The sequence below is a fragment of the Canis aureus genome, chromosome 34 (genome assembly GCF_053574225.1).
Source record: "Canis aureus isolate CA01 chromosome 34, VMU_Caureus_v.1.0, whole genome shotgun sequence".
NCBI classification, from domain to species: Eukaryota; Metazoa; Chordata; class Mammalia; order Carnivora; family Canidae; genus Canis; species Canis aureus.
The window spans coordinates 15,299,423-15,321,404 of NC_135644.1; the positions used below are offsets into that span (position 1 = coordinate 15,299,423).

General features: G+C 34.9%; 1 protein-coding gene across 4 annotated transcripts in view; it reads left to right on the forward strand.

The window, feature by feature from the left end:
* Nucleotides 1-21,982, forward strand: part of TLK1 (tousled like kinase 1) — a 147,604-nt gene that overhangs the window by 103,061 nt on the left and 22,561 nt on the right. For all 4 annotated transcript variants that reach the window (XM_077883195.1, XM_077883197.1, XM_077883196.1 and 1 more), the window contains one exon: nt 11,664-11,730. In XM_077883195.1, the coding sequence (XP_077739321.1) occupies nt 11,664-11,730 (67 nt within the window). The remainder of the gene's footprint in view (nt 1-11,663; nt 11,731-21,982) is intronic.

Below are 21,982 nucleotides of genomic sequence, written 5' to 3' on the forward strand. Positions count from 1 at the left end.
AACCAAAAGAAAGCTTATTATATGAGATACAGTAAATTTTAAGGCAAAAAATGATAAAGTGGTTATTTTGTAACTGTAAGTGGCTCAAATCACCAGGAACATATAGTAATTCTAAATTTGTATGCATGTGATAACATGGCCTCAAGATAAATGAAAAATTGACAGTATTTTAAGGAGATATGGACAGATGCACAAGTCATAATAGATTTCAACACACTTATAAATAAAAATTAACCTAAGAAGGTAGAGGGGAAAAAATAAGAGCAGAAATTAATGACACAAGAAATAAATGTATACAATACAGAGAATCAACCAATCCAAAAAATGTATGTTTTATTCCAAAACAAAACAGCTAATAAAATTGAAAAGAGATAAAACAATCATAATTAGGCATGAAAACTGAAATCTTACTAGTGTCTACAGGTATTTTAAGAAAAACAAAACATAAATGGCTTAAATTTCAAATTTTTGTGAAATGGATAAATTTCTAGAAAAATCTAACTCAACAGAATTGACATTAGAAGAAACAAAAATCTAAATAGTTTTGTGACTATTAAAGAAACTGTGTAATTAAAAAATTAAAAATCCAGGTGCCCCTGGGTGATGCAATTGAGCATCTGACTCTTGGTTTCGTGGCTCAGGTGGTGATCTCAGGGTCATGAGATTGAGCCCCACTTCAAAGCTCAGCAAGAAGTCCGCTAAAGTTACTCTCCCTCTTGTCTCTCTCGCCCTCACTCTCTAAAATCTTTTTTGAAAAATTAAAACTCCAGGTACAAGTCATTTATGAATTGTAACATCCATTTAAGGAAGAAATAGTGCCAGTCTTTTGAAAAACTTTTTTTTAAAAAAGAATAGCTGAGTCAGAAATACTTCCAACTTATTTTATAAGACCAGCATAATCTAGGTGTCAGAATTTAACAAAGATGTTACAAAGAAGGAAAGCTATAGGCTAATCTCAATTTATATAAAGGCAAATGTAAAAATCTTAAATAAAATATTAGTAATCCAACATATAATATATAAAAAAAAGTGATAATTTATCAAGACCAAGTTGGATTTATTTTGAGTATGCAGGGTTGGTTTAACGTTTTAAAAATCTGTAATTTTCCATGTAAGGAGAAAGATAATATGAATATCTTAATAGATGCCAGAACAAAAAACATGACAGAAAATTCAGCATTGATTTTTTTTTCTTTAAGATTTATGTATTAATTTTGGAGAGGGGGTGAATGGGCAGAGGGAGAGAGAGTGTCTTCAACCAGACTCCCCATCTGTGTGTAGAGCCTGATGTGGAGCTCAGTCCCATGGCCGTGAGATCATGTCCTGAGCCTAAGCCCAAGAGTCACATGCTTAACTGACCAAACCATCCAGGCACTCTAGCATTGATCTCTCGTTAAAACTCTTAGCTATCAGTAGAATTTCCTTAATCTACACTGTGCCCTGATTTTTCTTTTTGCTTGTGTATCTACATGCTGTATACTTGGGTCACCATGATGCCTCTTATGCCCTGTTTCTTCTTCCTGGCTTCCCTCTGCTGCTCCTCTTTGATCAGGCTCAGATGTTATCTTTTCTGTGTCTTTTCCTTGTATTTTTCAGATAAAAAATTGTTTTCTTTGCTCTGTATACTCATAGCTGTATTATCCAGGATAATCACCTTATGTTATGGTCAGTTAATTAGCAACCTTAATCCCACTTAATCTTTTGCTATGTAAGGTAACATATTCACAAATTTCAAAGATTAGGATGTGGTACCTTTGGAAGCCAGTATTCTGCCTGTCTTCCCTCTGATCCAAGATCCACCTCTTTCCCACTTGTAAAGTACACTCATCCTATCCCAGCATCCCCAGAAGAATCAACCCTACGTCCCAATTATAATTACATCCCAACCCAGTTACAGCATCAAACCAACATCCAAAATTTCATCAGCTCAAATCTTCTGTATCTCACCTAAATCAGATATGGGTGAGAATCAGTATAATCCACCCCAAAACGCAATTCTTAATCTGTCAACCTCAAGAAACAACTTCTCTCTTCACAAAATAGAAGGGTGGGGACAGGCATAGGATAACAGACATTCCTGTTCAAACAAGGGAAAAAAAAAAAAAAAAGGAGTCACTGCTCCCAAGTAGTTTCAAAATCCGCAGCGGTTTGGTGCCTCCTGCAGCCTGCGGTGTGATCCTGGAGACCCGGGATCAAGTCCCACATCGGGCTCCCTGCATGGAGCCTGCTTCTCCCTCTGCCTGTGTCTCTGCCTCTCTCTCTGTGTCTATGAATAAATAAATAAAATCTTCTGCCTCTCTCTCTGTGTCTATGAATAAATAAATAAAATCTTTAAAAAAAAAAAAAAGAAAGAAACAACTTCTCTCTTCACAAATAGAAGGGTGCGGACAGGCATAGGATAACAGACATTCCTGTTCAAACAGGAAAAAAAAAAAAGGAGTCACTGCTCCCAAGTAGTTTTAAAATCCATCCAGGCAAATTCCCATTTGGTCTCAAAGTCTAGTAATAATTTTCTAGGGCTATGGCTCCGCCTTCTGGACACAAGGGTCTTTCCTCGGAGTCTTTTTCACAAAGGTTTCTTTTTTGTTAAGGTTAGCATATATTTGTAGCTGAGTAGCTTTGTCAGCCTATTTCTTGTTTGTAGAATTTTGGGGGTCTGACAGCCTTTCATTTTGTACTGTCTCTGTCCTTTTAAGTTCCAAGCTGGCAGTGTTTTTGTTTAAAGTTGTCAGAAAATCTTGTGGATCTCCCCCCTCTGACACAGGGATTCACTCCATTAGATAAGAGGATCCTCCACGTTTTCTTCTTGTTGATCCCATTGCTGTTTGGACTTCTGCTGAGAAAGCTGAAGGGACCTATGAGTTGCATACTTCATCTTTTAAAGACTATTTCGCACCTCTCTGGGGTATTAGCAAAAATGTTGTCCATCTATGCCCCCCCCCTTTTTTTGTTTTTGTTTTTGTTTTTTTAAATAGAGCCGCTTTTTGTGAATCTCAATCTTAGTGTCTTTGACACTCTGGATAGAATGAAAATTTCTTCAACTATTAAGTCCTGGTTCCTTTTTTTTCTTTCTTTCTGGTTCCTTTTTGTTGACCATTTCTTCCCTTAATTATGTCTCTCACATTTTAATATAAACACCAAGAAGAAACCAGTCCACACCTCCAATACTTTGGAAATCTCCTAAGCTTAATATTCAAGTTCATTTCTTTTAACTCTGGCTTTTAGGGGCACCAGGTGGCTCAGTTGGTTAGAGGGTCCAACTCTTGATCTCCACTCAGGTCTTGACCTTCAGGGTCATGAGTTAAAGCCCTATGTTAAGTTCCACACTGGGTGTGTGGAGTCTATTTAGAAAAAAAAAAAAAAAAAAGAAAGAAAACTTTTTTTTAAATGTGGCTTTCAGCATAACTATAGGATACAGTTTTGCTAAGCTTTCTTCCATAATAATATTGATCCCTTTCCTATGGTTTCCAGTAACACATTCCTCGTTTTCTTGAGTCCTCACTAGAGACACCCCATGTCCATGTTTTTACCATCAGTCTGCTCATGACTGTCGGAATTTTCTAATGTGACCATGTGTTCTCTACTGTGCTTCAGAATTCCTTGAGTCCTCACTTATTCATATCCATATTCCTGCTAAAAGGCTGTTGAAGCAGTCTACGCTTTTTAAAATCATGCTCGTGAAAATTCTAGCCTCTTGCCCACTGCCCATTTCCAGAACCAATTTCACATTTTTAGGTGTTTGTTATAGGAGCATCCCACGTCTAGGTTACCAAGATCTGTAGTAGTTTCTTATTGCTGCTGTAACAATTTACCACAGATTTAGTGACTTAAAAAGCACAAACTTATTATCATATGGTCTTGGAGATTAGAAATCTCAAATGGGTCTCATTGTGCCAAAATCAGAGTGTCATCAGGGCTGTGTTCCTGCTGGTGACTCTAGAGGACAATCCATTTCCTTGCCTTTTTCAGCTACCAGAAGCTATCCACATTCCTTGGTTCATGATCTCTTTCCATCTGCAAGCCAGCAATAGCCAGTGAAGTCTTTCTTATATCTTAACCATGCTGATTCTGACACATCTTCCCTTCTCTTCTGCCAGTAAGGACTCTTGTAATTACATGGGGGGCCCACAAAGGTAATCAGAATAACTCCCTATTTTAAGGTGAACTGATTTGCTGTCTTAATTCTCCTTTGCTCTGTAACTTAACATATTCCTATGTCGCAGGGATTACAATGTAGACATCTTTAGGGGGCCATTATTCTGCGTACTACACTAGTACTTGGTATAAATCATTAGTTCTCAATTCAGCTATTATTGCATTGTGTTGAGAACATTTGGGCTCTTCAGAGGCAGACTACTTTCATCCTTCCCCCACCCCTCCATTCTTTTTCACAATGATACTTTTTTAAAATATTGATGTGAAATTCACTTAACCATTTAGTGGTATTTAGTGCATTTACAGTGTTATGCAACCATCACCTCCCTTATAGTTTCAAAACTTTTTATTAACACAGAACACCTCATACTCATTAAATAATCACTCCCTATTTCTTCCTCCCTTCATCTCCTATTAACAGATAATCAGTTTTCTCCCTATGTGTTTGCCTTTTCTGAATAGTCCAGTGGCGTTCACCTGGAATAATATTTTCAGGGTGTATCCATGTTATAGCATGTATCAGTACTTCATTCTTTTTTATGTCTGACTCATATCCCATTATATGTGTATGTACATTTTGCTTATACATTCATCCACTGATAAACATTTAGATGGTTTCTACCTTTTGGCTATTATGATTAATGCTGATATAAACATTTATGTACAAGTTTCTGTGTGGACAAATTTTTTCATTTTTATAAGTATATACCTAGGATTAGAACTGCAAAGTTATGGCAGTTCTGTGTTCAAATTCTTGAAGGACTGCTGAACTATTTTTCGTATTTGCAATATATTACATTCCCATCAGCAATAAACAAGCGTTCCTATTTCTTCACATCCTTGGCAACACTTTTTATTTTCTGTTTTTTTTTTTTTATTATGGTCATCCTAGTAGCTATAAAGTATCATCTCATTGTGGTTTGGATTTGCATTTCTGAATGGCTAATAATGTTGAATGTCTTTTAATGTGCTTGTGGTCTTTGTATAGATACTGAAGTCTTTTGCTCAGTTGCTTTTTTTTTTTAAGGTTTTATTTATTTTTTCATAGACACACAGAGAGAGAGAGGCAGAGACACAGAGGGAGAAGCAGGCTCCATGCAGGGAGCCCAATGTGGGACTCGATCCCGGGTCTCCAGGATCACACCCCAGGCTTCAGGCGGCGCCAAACCGCTGCGCCACCAGGACTGCCCTTTTGCTCAGTTTTTAATCCAGCTGTTTGTCTTTTTGTTGTTGATTTATGAGAGTCCTTTATATATTCTTGATACTAAACCCTTATCAGATATATGATATGTAGGTATTTTCTCCCATTCTATAAATTGTGTTACTTTCTTGATAATGTCCTTTGATTTGATTTGATTTTTATGATTTTAAACAATAAGTTTATTGTTTTGTTTTTTTGCTCATGCTTTTGGTGTCAAATCTGAGTCCTTTACCAAATCCATGGTAGAACATTTACCCCTATGCTGTGTTCTACAAGTTTTCTAGTTTTAGTTCTTATATTTAAATTATTGATCCCTTTTTTGTTAATTTTTTTTTATATAGAATGAGGTAGGGATCCAACTTCATTCTTTTGCATGTGGTTATTATCCAGTTGTCCCAGCACCATTCGTTGAAGAGACTATTGTTTCCCCTGTTGAATGGTCTTGGCACTCTTGTCAGAAATCAGCTGGCCATCAATATTTGGGTTTATTTCTGTACCCACTTCTGTTCCTTTGGCCTCAATGTCTATCTTTATGATAGTACCACCCTGTTTTAATGACCATAACCTTGTAGTAAGTTTTGAAAAAGGTAGTGGGCGTCCTATAATTTTGTTTTTTCTTTTTCAATATTATTTTTTCTATTTGAGGCCCGTTGTAATTTTTTTTCCATTTTAGCAAAATGGCCCATTTGTATTTCGATTAGGATTATATTGAATATATTGATGACTTCGGGGAGGATTGCCCTCTTAACAATATTAAGTCTCCTAATCCATGAATGTAAGTCTTTTCATTTAATTAGTTTCCATTAACATCCTTAGCACTGTTTTGTAGTTTTTGGTGTACAAATCATTTCCTGGGTTAAATTTATTTCTCAGTAAGAAAATTTATTCTTTTGGATTGTATTATAAGTGGAATTGTATTCTTAATATCCTTTTTAGATTGTTCACTGCTGGTGTATAGAAACACAGTTGATTTTTGTGGGTTGATCTTGACCCTGCAGCTTTCCTGATTTATTAGCTCTGGTAGTTTTTTCTTCATTCTTTGAGGTTTTCTACATCTTAGAGTTATGTCATCTGCAAATAGAGATAGTTTTACTACTTATTCTGATGCATGATGTTATTTTTTTTCTTACTTAACTCTACTGATCGGATTTCCAGTACAGCATGAAATAGTAATGGTGAAAGCATCCTTGTCTTATTTCTCATCTTAATGGTGAAAGCTTTCAGTCTTTCACCCTTGAATATGATGTCATTTGTGGGTTTTTAATAAATGTCCTATATAGGGCAGCCCAGGTGGCTCAGCAGTTTAGCGCCGCCTTTGGCCCAGGGCATGATCCTGGAGACCCGGGATCGAGTCCGATGTCGGGCTCCCTGCAAGGAGCCTGCTTCTCCCTCTGCCTGTGTCTCTGCCTCTCTATGTGTGTGTGTCTCTCATGAATAAATAAATAAAAATCTTAAATAAATAAATAAATGTCCTATATAATGTTGAGGAACAACTTTTTTTTAAATAATAAATGTCCTATATAATGTTGAGGAACAACTTTTTTTTTTAACGATTTTATTTATTTCAGAGAAAGTGCAAGAATGAACAGGGGGCAGGAGAAGGGGCAAAGGGAGAGGGAGAAGCAGGCCTCCATGAGCAGGGAGCCCAAAATGGGGCTCAATCCCAGGACCCTGAGATCACCACCTGAGCCAAAGGCAGATGCTTAACCAACTGAGCCACCTGGGTGCCCCATGTTGAGGAACTTCTATTTCTAGTTTTTTTGGGGGGCTTTTCAAAGGCAGACTACTCTCATGTCCTACCCTTCCTCATTTATTTATTTGTTTGTTTGTTTTACCCTTCCTCATTTAAAAAATCTAATCCTTAGTGCATAGTGCATAGCTTAATGTTTGGTAAATGTTTGCTAAATTGTACAAATAAATGGGCTTGCTTTTTTTTTTATTCTTAAGTGCCTGTAATAGTCTTATTTACCATTAGCTTGCACTCCTTAACTTTGAGTTTCTTAAACAGAATCTCTTTTAAGAATTGAGTATCAAATTTGTTTGAAATGAGTATCTTGTTTTCTGTTATTTGTGCTCATTATTTCTATTTGACTGAATATTTGAATATTCTATTTGACTGAATATTACAGTCTATATGACTGTAATATTTCTATTACAGTCATCTCACATTTATATCAAACTATTATAAAACAGTTCTTTGGATTAAAAATAAAATTCTCATCCATTCAGACTCATTATGGAAGATTATCAAGAGTTATTAAGTTTTATGTTTGAGGTTTAAGTTTCTTGGCTTTTTTTTTCTTGGCTTTTATTTTATTTTATTTTATTTTTTTAATTTTTATTTATGATAGTCACACAGAGAGAGAGAGAGAGAGAGAGGCAGAGACACAGGCAGAGGGAGAAGCAGGCTCCATGCACCGGGAGCCCGACGTGGGATTCGATCCCGGGTCTCCAGAATTGCGCCCTGGGCCAAAGGCAGGGGCTAAACCGCTGCACCACCCAGGGATCCCTTTCTTGGCTTTTAAAATAAAGTTTTATATAAACCTATTTTAGGAGCTTTTAGCATGCCTCTAAATAAGGACACATATTATATTTGAACCTAATAATATATTAATCATTGGCTGTAATATCAGATATGATTCATATAGGGAGGATTTAGACTTTATCTTCACATCTGTGAATAAAAGATTTGCTAAGTAACTTAACCAACTGACTTGCTTAAGAGTGTGAACTTTTTTAGGGTCTTAAAAACACATCATAAAAATAATTATGTAGGATTTAAGTGCCATTAAGATTAACATTAATTATCTTAGCTTAGCTCTTTTTATTCTTTGAAAAGGATTGTCCTCAATTTTTACCTAAATTTATTTTACTTTTTTGTTCATTTTCAGATATTTTACATTTTAATTAAAAACATTTCATTAATGAAAATAATAATGAAATGACAATAGAGATATCTTAAGATCTCTAATATATGTCAGATACTTCCTGCTAGGGAAATGCAGAGAAATTTAAGAAATGTCGTCTTTGCTGTTTTGAAGCTTGCATTCTATTTGGTGAGACCATTTGGAATAGGAATTCTTAAACGGAGAGCTGTGAATCCCCAAATTTATGTATATGTGAAATTTTCTGGAGAATGTTTATAAATTCCTTTAGATTATTTTTAAATATCCACTATCATAAAATGGTAAGAATCACTGCCATAGAAATTCAGTAGTCTAGTATTTAGTACTTTCTGCAGAATTTGTTTATTAATGCTTCAAAACCAAGCATAGAGAAATTAGTGAATATATATACTTTCCTATTTACTTGAAGCTTAATAGTAGTTATAGTAGTAGTACTCAAAATGCAGGAAGGAAATAGCTAAGTTCTGCTGATGATAAAAGGTGCCATTAATCTTTTTTTTTTTAATTTTTTTTCAATTTTTATTTATTTATGATAGTCACAGAGAGAGAGAGAGGGAGAGACATAGGCCGAGGGAGAAGCAGGCTCCATGCACCAGGAGCCCGATGTGGGATTCGATCCCAGGTCTCCAGGATCGCTCCCTGGGCCAAAGGCAGGCGCCAAACCGCTGCGCCACCCAGGGATCCCAGGTGCCATTAATCTTTAGTGGGAATTGTATGTGTTTAATATCAAAGTAGACCTGTGAAATAATGCTCTGGGGTCAAAGTTTTTTAAATCAAGAAGTATCACTCTACTAAGAAAATTGGGGAGGGAGTATTTGTATGACTTTGCCTTAGCTATAGGGATGTGGATGATTTGAACCACAACACAAAGCATATTAACAACTGGAACTAGGGATCCCTGGGTGGCGCAGCGGTTTGGCGCCTGCCTTTGGCCCAGGGCGCAATCCTGGAGACCCGGGATCAAGTCCCACGTCGGGCTCCCGGTGCGTGGAGCCTGCTTCTCCCTCTGCCTGTGTCTCTGACTCTCTCTCTCTCTCTGTGACTATCATAAAAAAAAAAAAAAAAAAAAAAAAAAAACTGGAACTAAATGCTATTGAATACCAGATATGCATTACGTTATGTTGTAAGATTAACCAAACAATATATTCAACGAACTAAATCATCAGTGAACTGATATTCATTTTTAACTCACAAGAATACTAGTTAAAAAATACACCAACTAAATATGCTTACCTCCAAATACAGAAATTCCCAGCCATCTGCATATATAAAGACTGCAAATTTGCATGAGAGCCAAACTTCTTAGTAGAATACAGTTTCAAAAATTTGGGGAAATTCAAATTGCACCAGATTTTCATTGGTGGCATATATATGCCTATCCAGAAACTATTTGCCATAAATTCCTATAGCTTTTCTTTATTGGATTAGTTGAGATTTTATCCTTTTTAGTTTCTAAACCTTTTAATATCACGTTTCCCTCTTCTCCCTTTAACTCCCTCTACATTCACACTGCCACACTTCTCTAAGTCTACCTGAAGCATCTGCTGCAGCTGTCCACTGTTGCTTTATTTGGTGTAATAAAACCCAGCAGTTGTGTTAACCTAAGACTTGGTAGACAGATTTAATTTAAATGTTTATTTTTTCACTCTTAAGGTATTTCTAGTGGAATACGAACTGAATTTCTTGGAAGATTGTTGTTTCCTTTGAATAGGCTTTCTTTAGAATTAGTAAATTTAACATCTAGCTAAAGGAGAATAGCATTTATACTAAATGTTGCTGAAGGACCTGAATAAACATAAATAAATCATATCTGGGTTAGGAGCTTTGCCAAATACCCCCAGAACACATGAGTAAACAAACAAGCTTGAGTATGATAGATAAAAGCAATTCTTTCAGTATTGTAGTGTGAAATGGGGGTTGTTTTACTGTGGAGTGGTTTCTTTTATCAGAAAACAGGATCATTTTTTACTAGGAAATGTTATAAGTGTTTATGTCTTATAACGGTTCTACATATATTAAGCTAGTTTTTTTCAAAGTTATATATGAATATTTGAAATTAATAAAATAACCATAAAGCACTTTCAAGATTTAAAGTCTTCTATTTATATTTATTTTTTTAAAGGACATTTATAGCTTTTATTTCTTTTTTTTTTATTTTTATTTATTATTTATGATAGTCACACAGAGAGAGAGAGAGAGAGGCAGAGACACAGGCACAGGGAGAAGCAGGCTCCATGCACCGGGAGCCCGACGTGGGATTCGATCCCGGGTCTCCAGGATCGCGCCCTGGGCCAAAGGCAGGCGCTAAACCGCTGCACCACCCAGGGATCCCCTTCTATTTATATTTATTAAAAATTTGATGCTTTGAGTATAGTTTTAGCATTCCTTTTCCTCACATATGGAAGCAGAAAAACAAAAAATGTCTAGTTTTTTCTGTTTTTTTTTTTTTAAACCAGTACCCAACTGGACTGTCTTTGCATTAATTTTCTAGTACTCTTAGAATAAAATGAAATTCATTCCTTAGTCTGGAAGTCCATACATAAGCTGGCCCCTGCTTGCCTCTCCTATAGCTCACCGCCTCTCTGGCTGTTTTGATGTTTATATTTTTTTTTCTCAGAGTATGCCAGCCTGTGTCCAACTTAGCATCCTTGCACTTGCTCTAACTTATGTCTCAAACATACTACCCCAGGTTTTCTTGTAGTTTTCGTTTTGATGTTCTTTTTTTTTTTTTTTTTTTTTTTTTAATTTTTATTTTTTTATGATAGTCACAGAGAGAGAGAGAGAGAGAGGCAGAGACACAGGCAGAGGGAGAAGCAGGCTCCATGCACCGGGAGCCTGATGTGGGATTCGATCCCGGGTCTCCAGGATCACGCCCTGGGCCAAAGGCAGGCGCTAAACCGCTGCGCCACCCAGGGATCCCTCGTTTTGATGTTCTGATCAAGACCACCTCCCTAACTCTCTGTGCAAATGAGTGTAATACAGTCATTATCATACCACCCTTTTTTGTTTTCTTCATAACACTTACTGTTGTTTGGGATGATTTTATTTCTTTATTAAATTGTTTCTTTTCTGCCTCCTTAGTGGGAACTATAGAATGTAAGTTCAAACTAAAATGAAAGGAGAAAATGTCTTTTTCATTGTACCCTTAGGATTGAAATTCTAGAACATCACTTGATACATAGCATTTATTAAATAGTTGCTGAATTTATGAATTAGTTGTTCCATCTTTAAGTATTAGACGCATTTTAAAGAATATTTTAAAGGACTTTTTGCTTATTATATTTTGGGCTGAAAGTTGTCAACATTGTAGTGTTTCCATTTATTTTATGTTCTTTTGCTGGTTGTAAATAAGAAATAACTATTAATCTTAATATCTAGAATTACAATTTCATTTTTAACAGGTTGACTTTGGCAGAATATCATGAACAGGAAGAAATTTTCAAACTTAGACTAGGACATCTCAAAAAGGTATGTGAAGCATATGCTAAATATTTAGTTTGTTACTGGAGGTTGTGGAAAGTTTGTATTATAAGTCTTTTTGGAAAAGTCATTTAAAGAGAGAAAGTACCCAGAGAGACCAAAAACCAGAGGGGTGGGGTGGGCATTAAAGTTGTATTTTTAAGTTAAATATATTAAAATAACATTCCTTTACCTTGTGGCAGCTTATAAACATTGAGATGAAAAAATAAATAAATAAAAATAAAAATAAACATTGAGATGCTGATAATACCATGTCCCTAAGTGGAGAAGTAACTCCTGGCCAGACTTACAGGATCTTAAGATTACTCTGTTTAAATACTATTTTTGTAAAAATGCTTCATTTTTAAGATGAAATGTAAATTTCCATATTGTCTGTGTCTATTTATAATAAATATTTATAAATTAATAACAAACTTGTTTCTTTGGCTTAACTTTTAAGCTATCAAATGCTTGATGAGATGTTTCAATTAATATATGTACATTGGCAAATTTAGAAGAACCTAATCATCAGAATAGTATAAAGTTATATAATGTATCAGAATGTTGCTGTGTGTTAGTATAGTACATTTTTATAATGTATAACTTTGTATTGATTTGTAAACTATGAAATTGTAATCAGTTCATTGTTTTTAATAGTTCATATTTTTAGTTCAAGCCATTTCAAATAAAAATAGAGTGGATTTTCCTACTCAAAAGTAAGTTACTAAAAAAAAAAAAAAAACAAAAGTAAGTTACTGACAGATGTAAAATACTTTTTCTTTGACCCATTTTTTATTCTGTTTTTTTGTCACATTACTTACATATTTTTTAATAGGCTGAATAATCGCTGAAATTAAATTAGGAAACTAATCGAAGATTGATAGCTTCAGAAGTTCTCTTCCTGGGATAAGGTGAAGTAGGACAGAGAAACCCATTCTGGTAGCAGCTGCTATCATACTGTTTTGTTTTTTGGAATGCTATCAAGGTGCTTCAGACCCTTTGCCATTCAATTACAGGGACCAGAACAGAATTTTATATATATATATATATATATATATAATATATAATATATATATAAATATATAATTTGCATTAGTGTTTTTAACTATGCTATATCTGTCTATGCCCCTGCTCAGAAAAGTTTCAGCCCCAAACTACTTTAACAGGAAATTCTAAAATGATTTATTCTGGTCTTTTTTTTAAGGTGTATTTTGTTTTGTTGTAATTACTATTTTTCCTGGTCTTTGAGATACAGTAGACAACTTTAGTCTGTCCATCTGTAACAGATGGAGCTGTAATGGGACTCTTGAAGGATTTTGTAGTACAGATGTAGTAATGGTATTTGTGGATCCACCTAAGCTATTTTGATAATGAATTCATAGAGACCTATGTTTGATGTCCCCTGTAAAGATTTATAATTTATTTTCTAACCAGCTTTTCATGATAGTGGGACACTTTAACTGGAAGGTTATTATCTTCACATATAATAATTTCAAATTACTCTAATGAGATTTTACATGTGTGTATCTTATTTAATAAAAACCTGTTGTATAAAACCTGAAATTTTAAAGCAGTTAAATTAGGAATTGGCTACTTGTATTACCAAAAATACTTCACTTTTTGAAAAGCTCCAGAGAAGGGTTTGGGTTTGGTTTTGATTGGTTGTGCTTGGTTGATTTTAAAGCTTTCCTGGTACTTTGAAAATGTTTAGTTTCTCTGAAACATTTCTGTGTAAGTGTTGTAAAATGAGGTATACCTAAACATCTAGATACTATATAAACAGTTGCAAGCTGTTGTAGAATATTACACTTTCTCGTCTAACCTCCATATTAGCCTCTTTTCCTGTTTTGACTTTTTATTTTTTTGTATTTACTCATTCTTTCTAATAATTGTCCCCTTCATAATCTTTTTCCTGTTTTATTTTTTTCAGCTTTTATCAGATTTACTGAGCAGCTGTAGATTTCTAACTTTATCTTCTTAACAAATTTATAATATTACTTTTCTTTGACCAATATCAAGGAATATTTTGGGAGAGTGGATAAACTACTAATGCTGAAATATGCCCTCATGTCTTGAATTCTCACATTTTCTTCTAGGAGGCTCTTTTGGGTGAGAAAAATGAATACATTATAAAGAAGTTTTTGGTAGTACATATAGAGAACAAACTTGAATAAGTAGTGTCATCTTAGAGCACAAATAATTAACAGCTGCCTGCTTACCACTGGATATTAATTTTAGAGTTGCAAAATTAAATAATAACCATTAAGTCAACGTGTTTTAAAAATAAGTTATTTGGCATTCTAAAGCATGGTTGGAAAATAGGCCATTAAAATAGGTCATTCTGTTTTCTAAAAAAGTAGATTGGACATTTTTAACACATAGAGAACAAGAGAAAATATGTAATAGCCTCTATCTTATCAGCTCCCTATGCTCCAGGGCTTATTAAGCTGACATGAACTGTGCTCAACTTGTAATATATAATTTCTATCATAGGCTGGTTCTGATATGTGAATATTTGAGGTCTTTGTAACCTACACAGGAATTAACCTATACTGTGTCAGCTTAGAGTTTAGATTTGGAGACCCAGCATTTTCTCTCTCTTTCTCTCTCTCTCTCTCTCTGTCTTTAATAAAAGCTCTTAAAGTTCAGTAAAATTATTAGATTAGATTTGTGGGCACCAAAAGAGAAAACTTATTTCATTGAGCCTATGTTGTTTGGACATGAGAGACTAGAAGGCCTATTTACTTTTTCTTGAAATGAATAATTTATGATGTGCTTTGTGTTTTATAAAGATCATCATAGTAATTGAATAGGTAAACTGAAGTATGAAAAAAGTATATTTACCATTGAATAAATCATAAAGTTCAGTTCACATTCTGTGCTATTCTGCAGGGTTAGAACTATAAATCCAAAACTATTAGAGTGAAAAACAAAACAAAACAAAACAAAACTATTAGAGTGCTAGAGTAAGGAATAAAAGTTAAGCAGAAGTCTCCAAAAGTCAGTCAGTGGCTAACACAAACACGTGTTTCTGGGGCTGAGGGCTTACTAGTTTTATTTTCTGAGATCAGGAAAGTCACTGTGCAGCATCACTTTTTTTTTAATATATCAAGAATTCTTTAATATTTTCAGTTATTTTTATGAAATCATTGCTCACTCATTCACTATGTGATTGACTTACATCCATAGTCTGCTTGATAACAGGCATGATTCAAATTCCTATTTCAGAAAGATTACATGATATTACATTTTATGGACTTTGAAGTTTTAACCATTCTAGAGTGAATATTAATGCTAAATTTTTGAATACCAAGATCTTCTCCCTATGTTTTGTCAAAATTAATACAGCTAGTAACCAGCAAAGCCAAATGTGAACCTTTTTCCGCTTCCATTCCAGTGGAGGGTACCTATACTTATTCCTACAGTTTTTCTATTTTACGTAGATTTGCACATTGATTCTTTGTATTCATTCAGAAGAATCAATTCACTTGTAACTTTCTTTGCATCGATCTTAGAATAGAGGTGATGTTTGCTTTTTGTTTTTTTCAGAAACATGCAGGTAAAGTAGAACAGTTAAGTTTTTCACACAAATGCTCTCTTTCCCTCACATATTATTTTCCTTGAGTATTGTTAGTGACTATTATATTAGGTAGAATATTTTTTATTAGCTGGTATATTGCTTTTCACTCTAAATTTATTTTTAAAGGTCAACTGAAAAAGCACATTTTTAAAATAAAAACTATAAATACTCTCTAACATAGTCTTGCCTTTTATGTAGCTTTAGGATTTAACAGAATAGAACAGAGAACTATATACTAAAATCTGTGGAGACTGTGCAAATTATTCCTGAAACAGTTTTTAAAAAACAACTTTTCGCTTGAGGTAATTATGTACAAACTTACCCAGTTATCCCTTATTAAAAGCTTGTAGTTGCAGTGGAAATTATTTTCTGTCTTTAAAAAGTTGGTTCTTTGAGGTAAGGCTACTAACTATCCTATTTTATGTACCTGTGCCATATGTGGAATCTATAGATTTAAGGAAACTAACAAATTATATGCCAATTAGCTTTTATGATTGATCCTGTTTTGATACCAGTCTTCAACAAATTCTAGTTATGGGAATTTATCTTTTTGATGTGAGGCATTCTGCTAGGTTTCTGTTTATATAGTTTAGATTATTCTGGAAATGAAGAAAACTATGGATATGCTTTTCTAGGATTATTACTAAATTAACACAAATAACTTTTTAAAAAAATTCCTGAAAAACCATCATCCCTGTAATAGATTCTCTCTGTAGTCATATTTTATTTAAATGATACAAGTTAACTATCATAGTATCCCAAAATGATGAGGAAATAAGAATTTTGAAAGTTACTAGGACTAAGAATGGTCTTGACACTGCTATTACTCAAGTGTGTGATGTGAACAGCATGCAGATGTATGTTACTCTTTATTTTTTTTAGTCTTCAAGTTTTGTAATCCTCTAGATTTAAAATATCTGATTAGCTGAAGGAAAATAATGCATATAGAAAATTTGACACCCCAGTATGGAATATTAAATAGTGTTAGTAGATACTGGCCTTTATAATGTATATGTTTGAGTTGTGTGTGTGCATGAGAGGAAGAAAAAGAAAGAGAATGAGTGAGTGAGAGAGAGAGAGAGAGAGAGAGAAGATTTGTAAGTTCTGAATATAAGTGCCATAAGTTTTTTTTTGGAAAAACATAACCAACTTGTAATTGAAACAGGATTAGTCAAGAATCATCAGCACCAACACAAATGTATCTTTGCAGACCGAAGGAATCAGCTAAACAATTTGCAGTCATCTCAATCTCTACTAAAACAAAAATCACATCCAACATGCCACCTGACACCATTTCTTTCTCTCTCTCTCCTTTGCTCCTTGCGATGTGGCATTCATCTCTCCTTGTGCCTCCGTTCTGAAGAGATAACAGTATAGCAACAACTCTGCCACTGAAATCCTGTTCTCTGACCGATATTGGCACCTGCAAAGAGAAACAACCAGTAACAGGCAGCAGCAGCATCAGTATTAATCTTCCATGATGAAATCTTTACAGGTCAAGAACAAGCACACAGCTCTTTTCTCACTCCTTCACAGTGGACCTTGCAACTAGTTGAAATGGAAGACAATGGATTGTCTACAAGCCTTTTGAACAGTGGAGAATACAGGGCATTGGTTTTAGGTGAATTGACCCCCAAATACTCTTGAAGTTTGATATCTCCTTTGGTCTTTCTTTCTAGAATACCATTGTCATCTGATTTATCAAGTCCTTAGTATAACCACAGAGAATAAGTTTGCATATGTGACATTTCTTGTCACTTTAGGTTTGAATAAAAATATGAAAATAATGAACAGTATAATTCTAGAGGATTTAATCTCTAAATCTGTGTATTCACCTTTATATTCATGGCCATGACTAGAAGAAATCTCTTGGGAATTCTTCTCTCAATTAAAGCCAACCACATTGTACATTATATTTCTCCAGAACATAAGAAAAGATGCTACTTGTATAGACAGTAATTTTCCATGGAAGTCTGGTGAAAATGCATTATAGTAGAAAAGGTCATAATTAAGCCCATGAAGAATGTGATGAGGTTCTTGACTTCTTGGCATGTGTAGGCAAGAAAAGTGCCAAGAAGAATGTTAGAATTCTAAACTTGACATTCTGTCCTTACTACTGCTTCCCTTTTAAAAATGAGTAGTTGTCTATAAAAGATGACTATGCTGAGAGAACATGGGACAGACTGTAGATAGGAAAACTCCATTGTTCATATATTACCTCCTACTCTTATTATGAATCCATAAACATTCTTTGCTCTGTGTTTGCCCATTTACAGTCATATGTCTTAACTCGGTAGTAGATTTTCAATTACCAAAATGAAAATTTATTTTATGTTTTTTCCAAAATGAAAATTTAGACATAAAATGTGTTTTGCTTCTGTAATGTTTAATATTAATCCAGTTGTTTTATAGAGAATGGAATTTTTAAAATTTTGAACAGAATTTTAGAAGTCATGTTAGCCATTGGTTAGAGCAGAGTTTAATTAATTCATGTTTGTAAATTCAGTCTAGAGATCACTATTTCACAAAAAAAGAAAACTGCTTGGCCACCGGCCCTTCCCAATCAGAACTATAACTCCATGTCCTTTACAGTTGATGCTTGAACAGTTCAGGGGTTAAGAACATCAACCCTCCTCCACCCCCATGGGTACAAAACTCTGCCTCCCCAAAATCTAACTACTAATAGCCTACTAATAACTTGCCTCCCCCAAAATTAAACTGATAGCCTACTGTTAACCAGAAGACTTAACCAATAACATAAGCAGTCAATTAACACAAATTTTCTATATTATATGTTGTATTCTTACAATAAGCTAGAGAAAAGAAAACGTTATTAAAGAAAATTATAAGGAGAATATAGTTACAGTACTTTACTATATTTGTTGAAAAAATCTGCCTATAGGTGGACCCGTGCAATTTAAACCCATGTTCAAGGGTCACCTGTATATTCATGTACGTCAAGAGAGTCTAGAAGACTGGGCTCTTCCCATCATTGTGTAGAAAGTTAAATCATTTCATACTTAAAAAAAAAAAGTCTGTGAATCGACCCAAATCCTGAAAAAGGTTCAAAGGAAGCAGGCAGCAGGGGAAAGGACTACAGTAGTCTGTAAGGCATGGTGCCCGTACGTGCTGTGGCGTGATGTCAGCATCTGGTTCATGTTTAACATCAAGGAATTCCTAATACAGCAGCTGCAATTTCTTTTTCAAGAAGTGTACTAAATTATTTGAATTTTGCCAGTCAGTTGTATTGTTACATTTATTTGCTGCTGGAAAGGTTTTTATTTTGTTTTGTTTAAATTAAATGGGGGAACTGACAGAATCAAACCTATTTTAACAGTTATTCTCAGGGTTTTGTTAAGATTTATTTATTCATGAGAGAGAGAGGCAGAGACACAGGGAGAAGAAGAAGCAGGCCCCATGCAGGGAGCCTGACGTGGGATTCGATCCTGGGTCTCCAGGATTGCGCCCTGGGCCGAAGGCGGCGCTAAACCGCTGAGCCACCCGGGCTGCCCTCTCGGGTTTTAATGTATGTATTTATGCATTTGAAAAGAGAATAAAATACCACCCCCACCTCCACACCTCACACCCTCTCCCTAAAAAGAAGGAAATGAAGTGTAGAGACAGGAAAACATTAAGGTTCTAAAATAATTACACCAGTGAACTAGATCTGAGGGAGATACAGTATGCTCATCAGTAAGAACCAGCTCAGTGATTGGAGAGGGGGGAGTAAGAAAGCATTTATATAGTTAGGAATAAACCCTGCCTCCCAGGAATTTCATAATTTTTGTCCCCTCGCTGCCTCCTACCCAATTTTCAATCTATACAATCATATTCAAGCAAAAATAGGATTATCTCTGTAAGTTCAAACTTGCTTTATCTTTGGGGTCTTTCGGTTTGTTGGTTGATTCATATTTCCAATGGTTCATGTATCTCATATCCATATTTAAAGTATTTGAAAGCATATAATAGAAATAACCTGGAGACGTAAGGATAAAGGTGAAGTAAATTGTTCATTTCTTCTTCTTTTCTGCACTGCCCTCTCCATTAGCTTTTAATAGTGCCTTTTGTTAATTTCACCTGTCACTTTCCTGGTGATAAACTTTTAGAATGACATTATGGTTTATGAAATTAAAAAATTTGACCTTCAGATACCAACTTTTGAGGGATTAATGTTGTTCATATTACTAAAATGAATTTGGAGTTAAACTTTTTGAAACCTCATTCTTAATTAGTTTTCCTAGACCAAGTAATGTTATATAGTGCTGTTGAGTAGACTGTTCAAAGTGATCAGCTTTTCTCATCTTCTGCCATCTTCATAATACACTCTACAGAATTTCTTTGTTACCAACTCTCATTGATTATAGGCAAGATGAGAATGATATGTCAAAATACTTATCTTGGCTTGTCTCAAAAAGCAGCTCTTTGGGGCGCGTGGGTGGCTAAGTTGATTAAGTGTCTGCCTTTTGCTCAGGTCATGATCCAGGGTTCTGGGATCAAGCCCCACATTGGGCTCCCTGCACAGTGGGGAGCCTGCTTCTCCCTTTCCTCCCTGGTCGCTATTTCTGCTGCTGTCTCTCTCTCAAATAAATAAATAAAATCTTAAAAAAAAAAAAAGAAAGAAAAGCAGCTCTTTGAAATAGGGTTTTTGTGGATATAATATGTAACATACTCAAGATTTGTTAAAGAAATTTAAACTAGTATGTTTAATTGTTTCAGGAGATGTATCAGTTTTACATGTGAAAATGCATTTTATAACTCTTAAAGCTTTATAGCTTTAATGCCTACACACCCCACCTTTCTTTTAATAATTGCTGTTTTAAAAATTACCATTATGGGGAATGCTCAAAAATCCACCTAACAGTTTTAACCTGGCGTTTTTACATATACTATTGCCTTAGAATGGTGAGCTGAGGGGACATTAAGATGCCAAAAAAGAATTTGCCTACAAATAGAAAGCATATTGATGTCAAACTTACGCTGAAAGACAAACCATTTTGGTTAAGTTGCCCTTGGAATTTGCCTTCCATATAAAAATTTAAAAGTTAAAAGTTTTGAAGGTGGTGTGTTTTGCAGGTTAAACCATGAGGCAATATTGAGATCTGTTGTTGCATACTTGTATGACTTGGGTTTTAATTCAGAATATTAAGAGCTTATTTTAAAATACCGTCAAATTGTCCATTGCTGTATCTTTTCTGTTTTAACAGAAAAGTTGTATGTGATCATCAAACCTACCTCTCTCAAAATCTGTTCTTACTCCTGTCCCTTCTACAGCATAATGTGCCAACCAAGATCTGTTCTTTTCCAGAGATGCTATCTATATCTTTGTTTCTTCTAGACCCCTGCTTTAACTGCTCAGCTAGTGGATGACTTGATTAAGAGTTGGTATTAAGCCCAGTCTATCTATTTGAGTTCTCTCTCTTGTATTTTAGTAACCTGGCCTAGTTTTGCCACGGGTTTGAGGATTCCATTCTGTAATGAATTCAGGTCAGTTGTAAGTCTGGGTCATACTTGCTTCTCCTGAACCCTCTGAAAATGATTAATTCTGAGGACGGCCCAGAGATTGTTGATCTCAAGCAAGGAGAATGTAGTTTACAGGATATATCTTTGGAAATGACTGCACTGAATATAAATTAGTTGATGAGACTACTGTATTCTAGACTGTTGTTCCCTGGTTCCATACCAAAACTGGGCTTTGCCCATTTGTATAAGGAAAGGGTACTAGGCCATATTGCCCTAACATTAGCGGAAAGTGTGTGTATTAATCTGTTTGGGCTGCCATAACAAAATACCGTAGACTAGGTGTCTTAAACAACAGAAATTAATTTTCTCACAGTTCTGGAAGCTGGAAATCCAAGACCAGGGTCCATCCAATCCAGCAGGGCTCAGTTTCTTGTGAGGATCTATTTCTTCTAGTTTCAGATGGCTGCCTTCTCAAGTCCTCACATGTCCAGTTCTCTGTGCTCCCACAAAGAGGGGACAGGATGGGGAGGTTAGATCTCTCTCCCCTACCTCCTTACAAAGCCACTAATCCCATCAGGAGGGCTCTGCCTTCATGACCTAACCTAATTCTAATTCCCAAAGGCCCCATCTACAAATACCATCACTCTGGGGGTTCAGGGCTTAAGCATATAAATTTGAGGGGAACACAGACCTTCAGTACATAACAGTTATGTATACTTTTTTTTTCCAGTGGAGTTTAAGAGAAATTACTTAAGAGTTGCAGAATTATCTTTCCCCCAGAAGTTTGTCACTTTGGTTTAAGGTCCAAGATGTGTGGAATAAATATTAAATTACAATATGGAAGATGTAAATCTATTTCACTGACTATGGAAACTTTATGTCTATTGGTATTTAAGACTCGGGTATTAAAAAAAAACACTTGGTTATAGTTCCTTCCCTTGATATTTCCTCTTAAATACTTAGGATCCAGCTTTTTTTTTTTTTCTCTTAGTACTTCTGACATTTTGTTTTTTCCTGTAAACTTTATAATTCAAGCCAAATGCATCTTGCCTGTGCTTTTGGATTGTAAGATTTTATGGGACATGCCTGCCATGTTTTATAGAGGACAAAAAACGTTTCCTTAACTGACATAGACATATATTTTACTTGCTTTAACAAGTATTTATTTTGTAATATTGGTTACTGCCATTGTATAGACCTCTGAAGATTACCAAAAATATT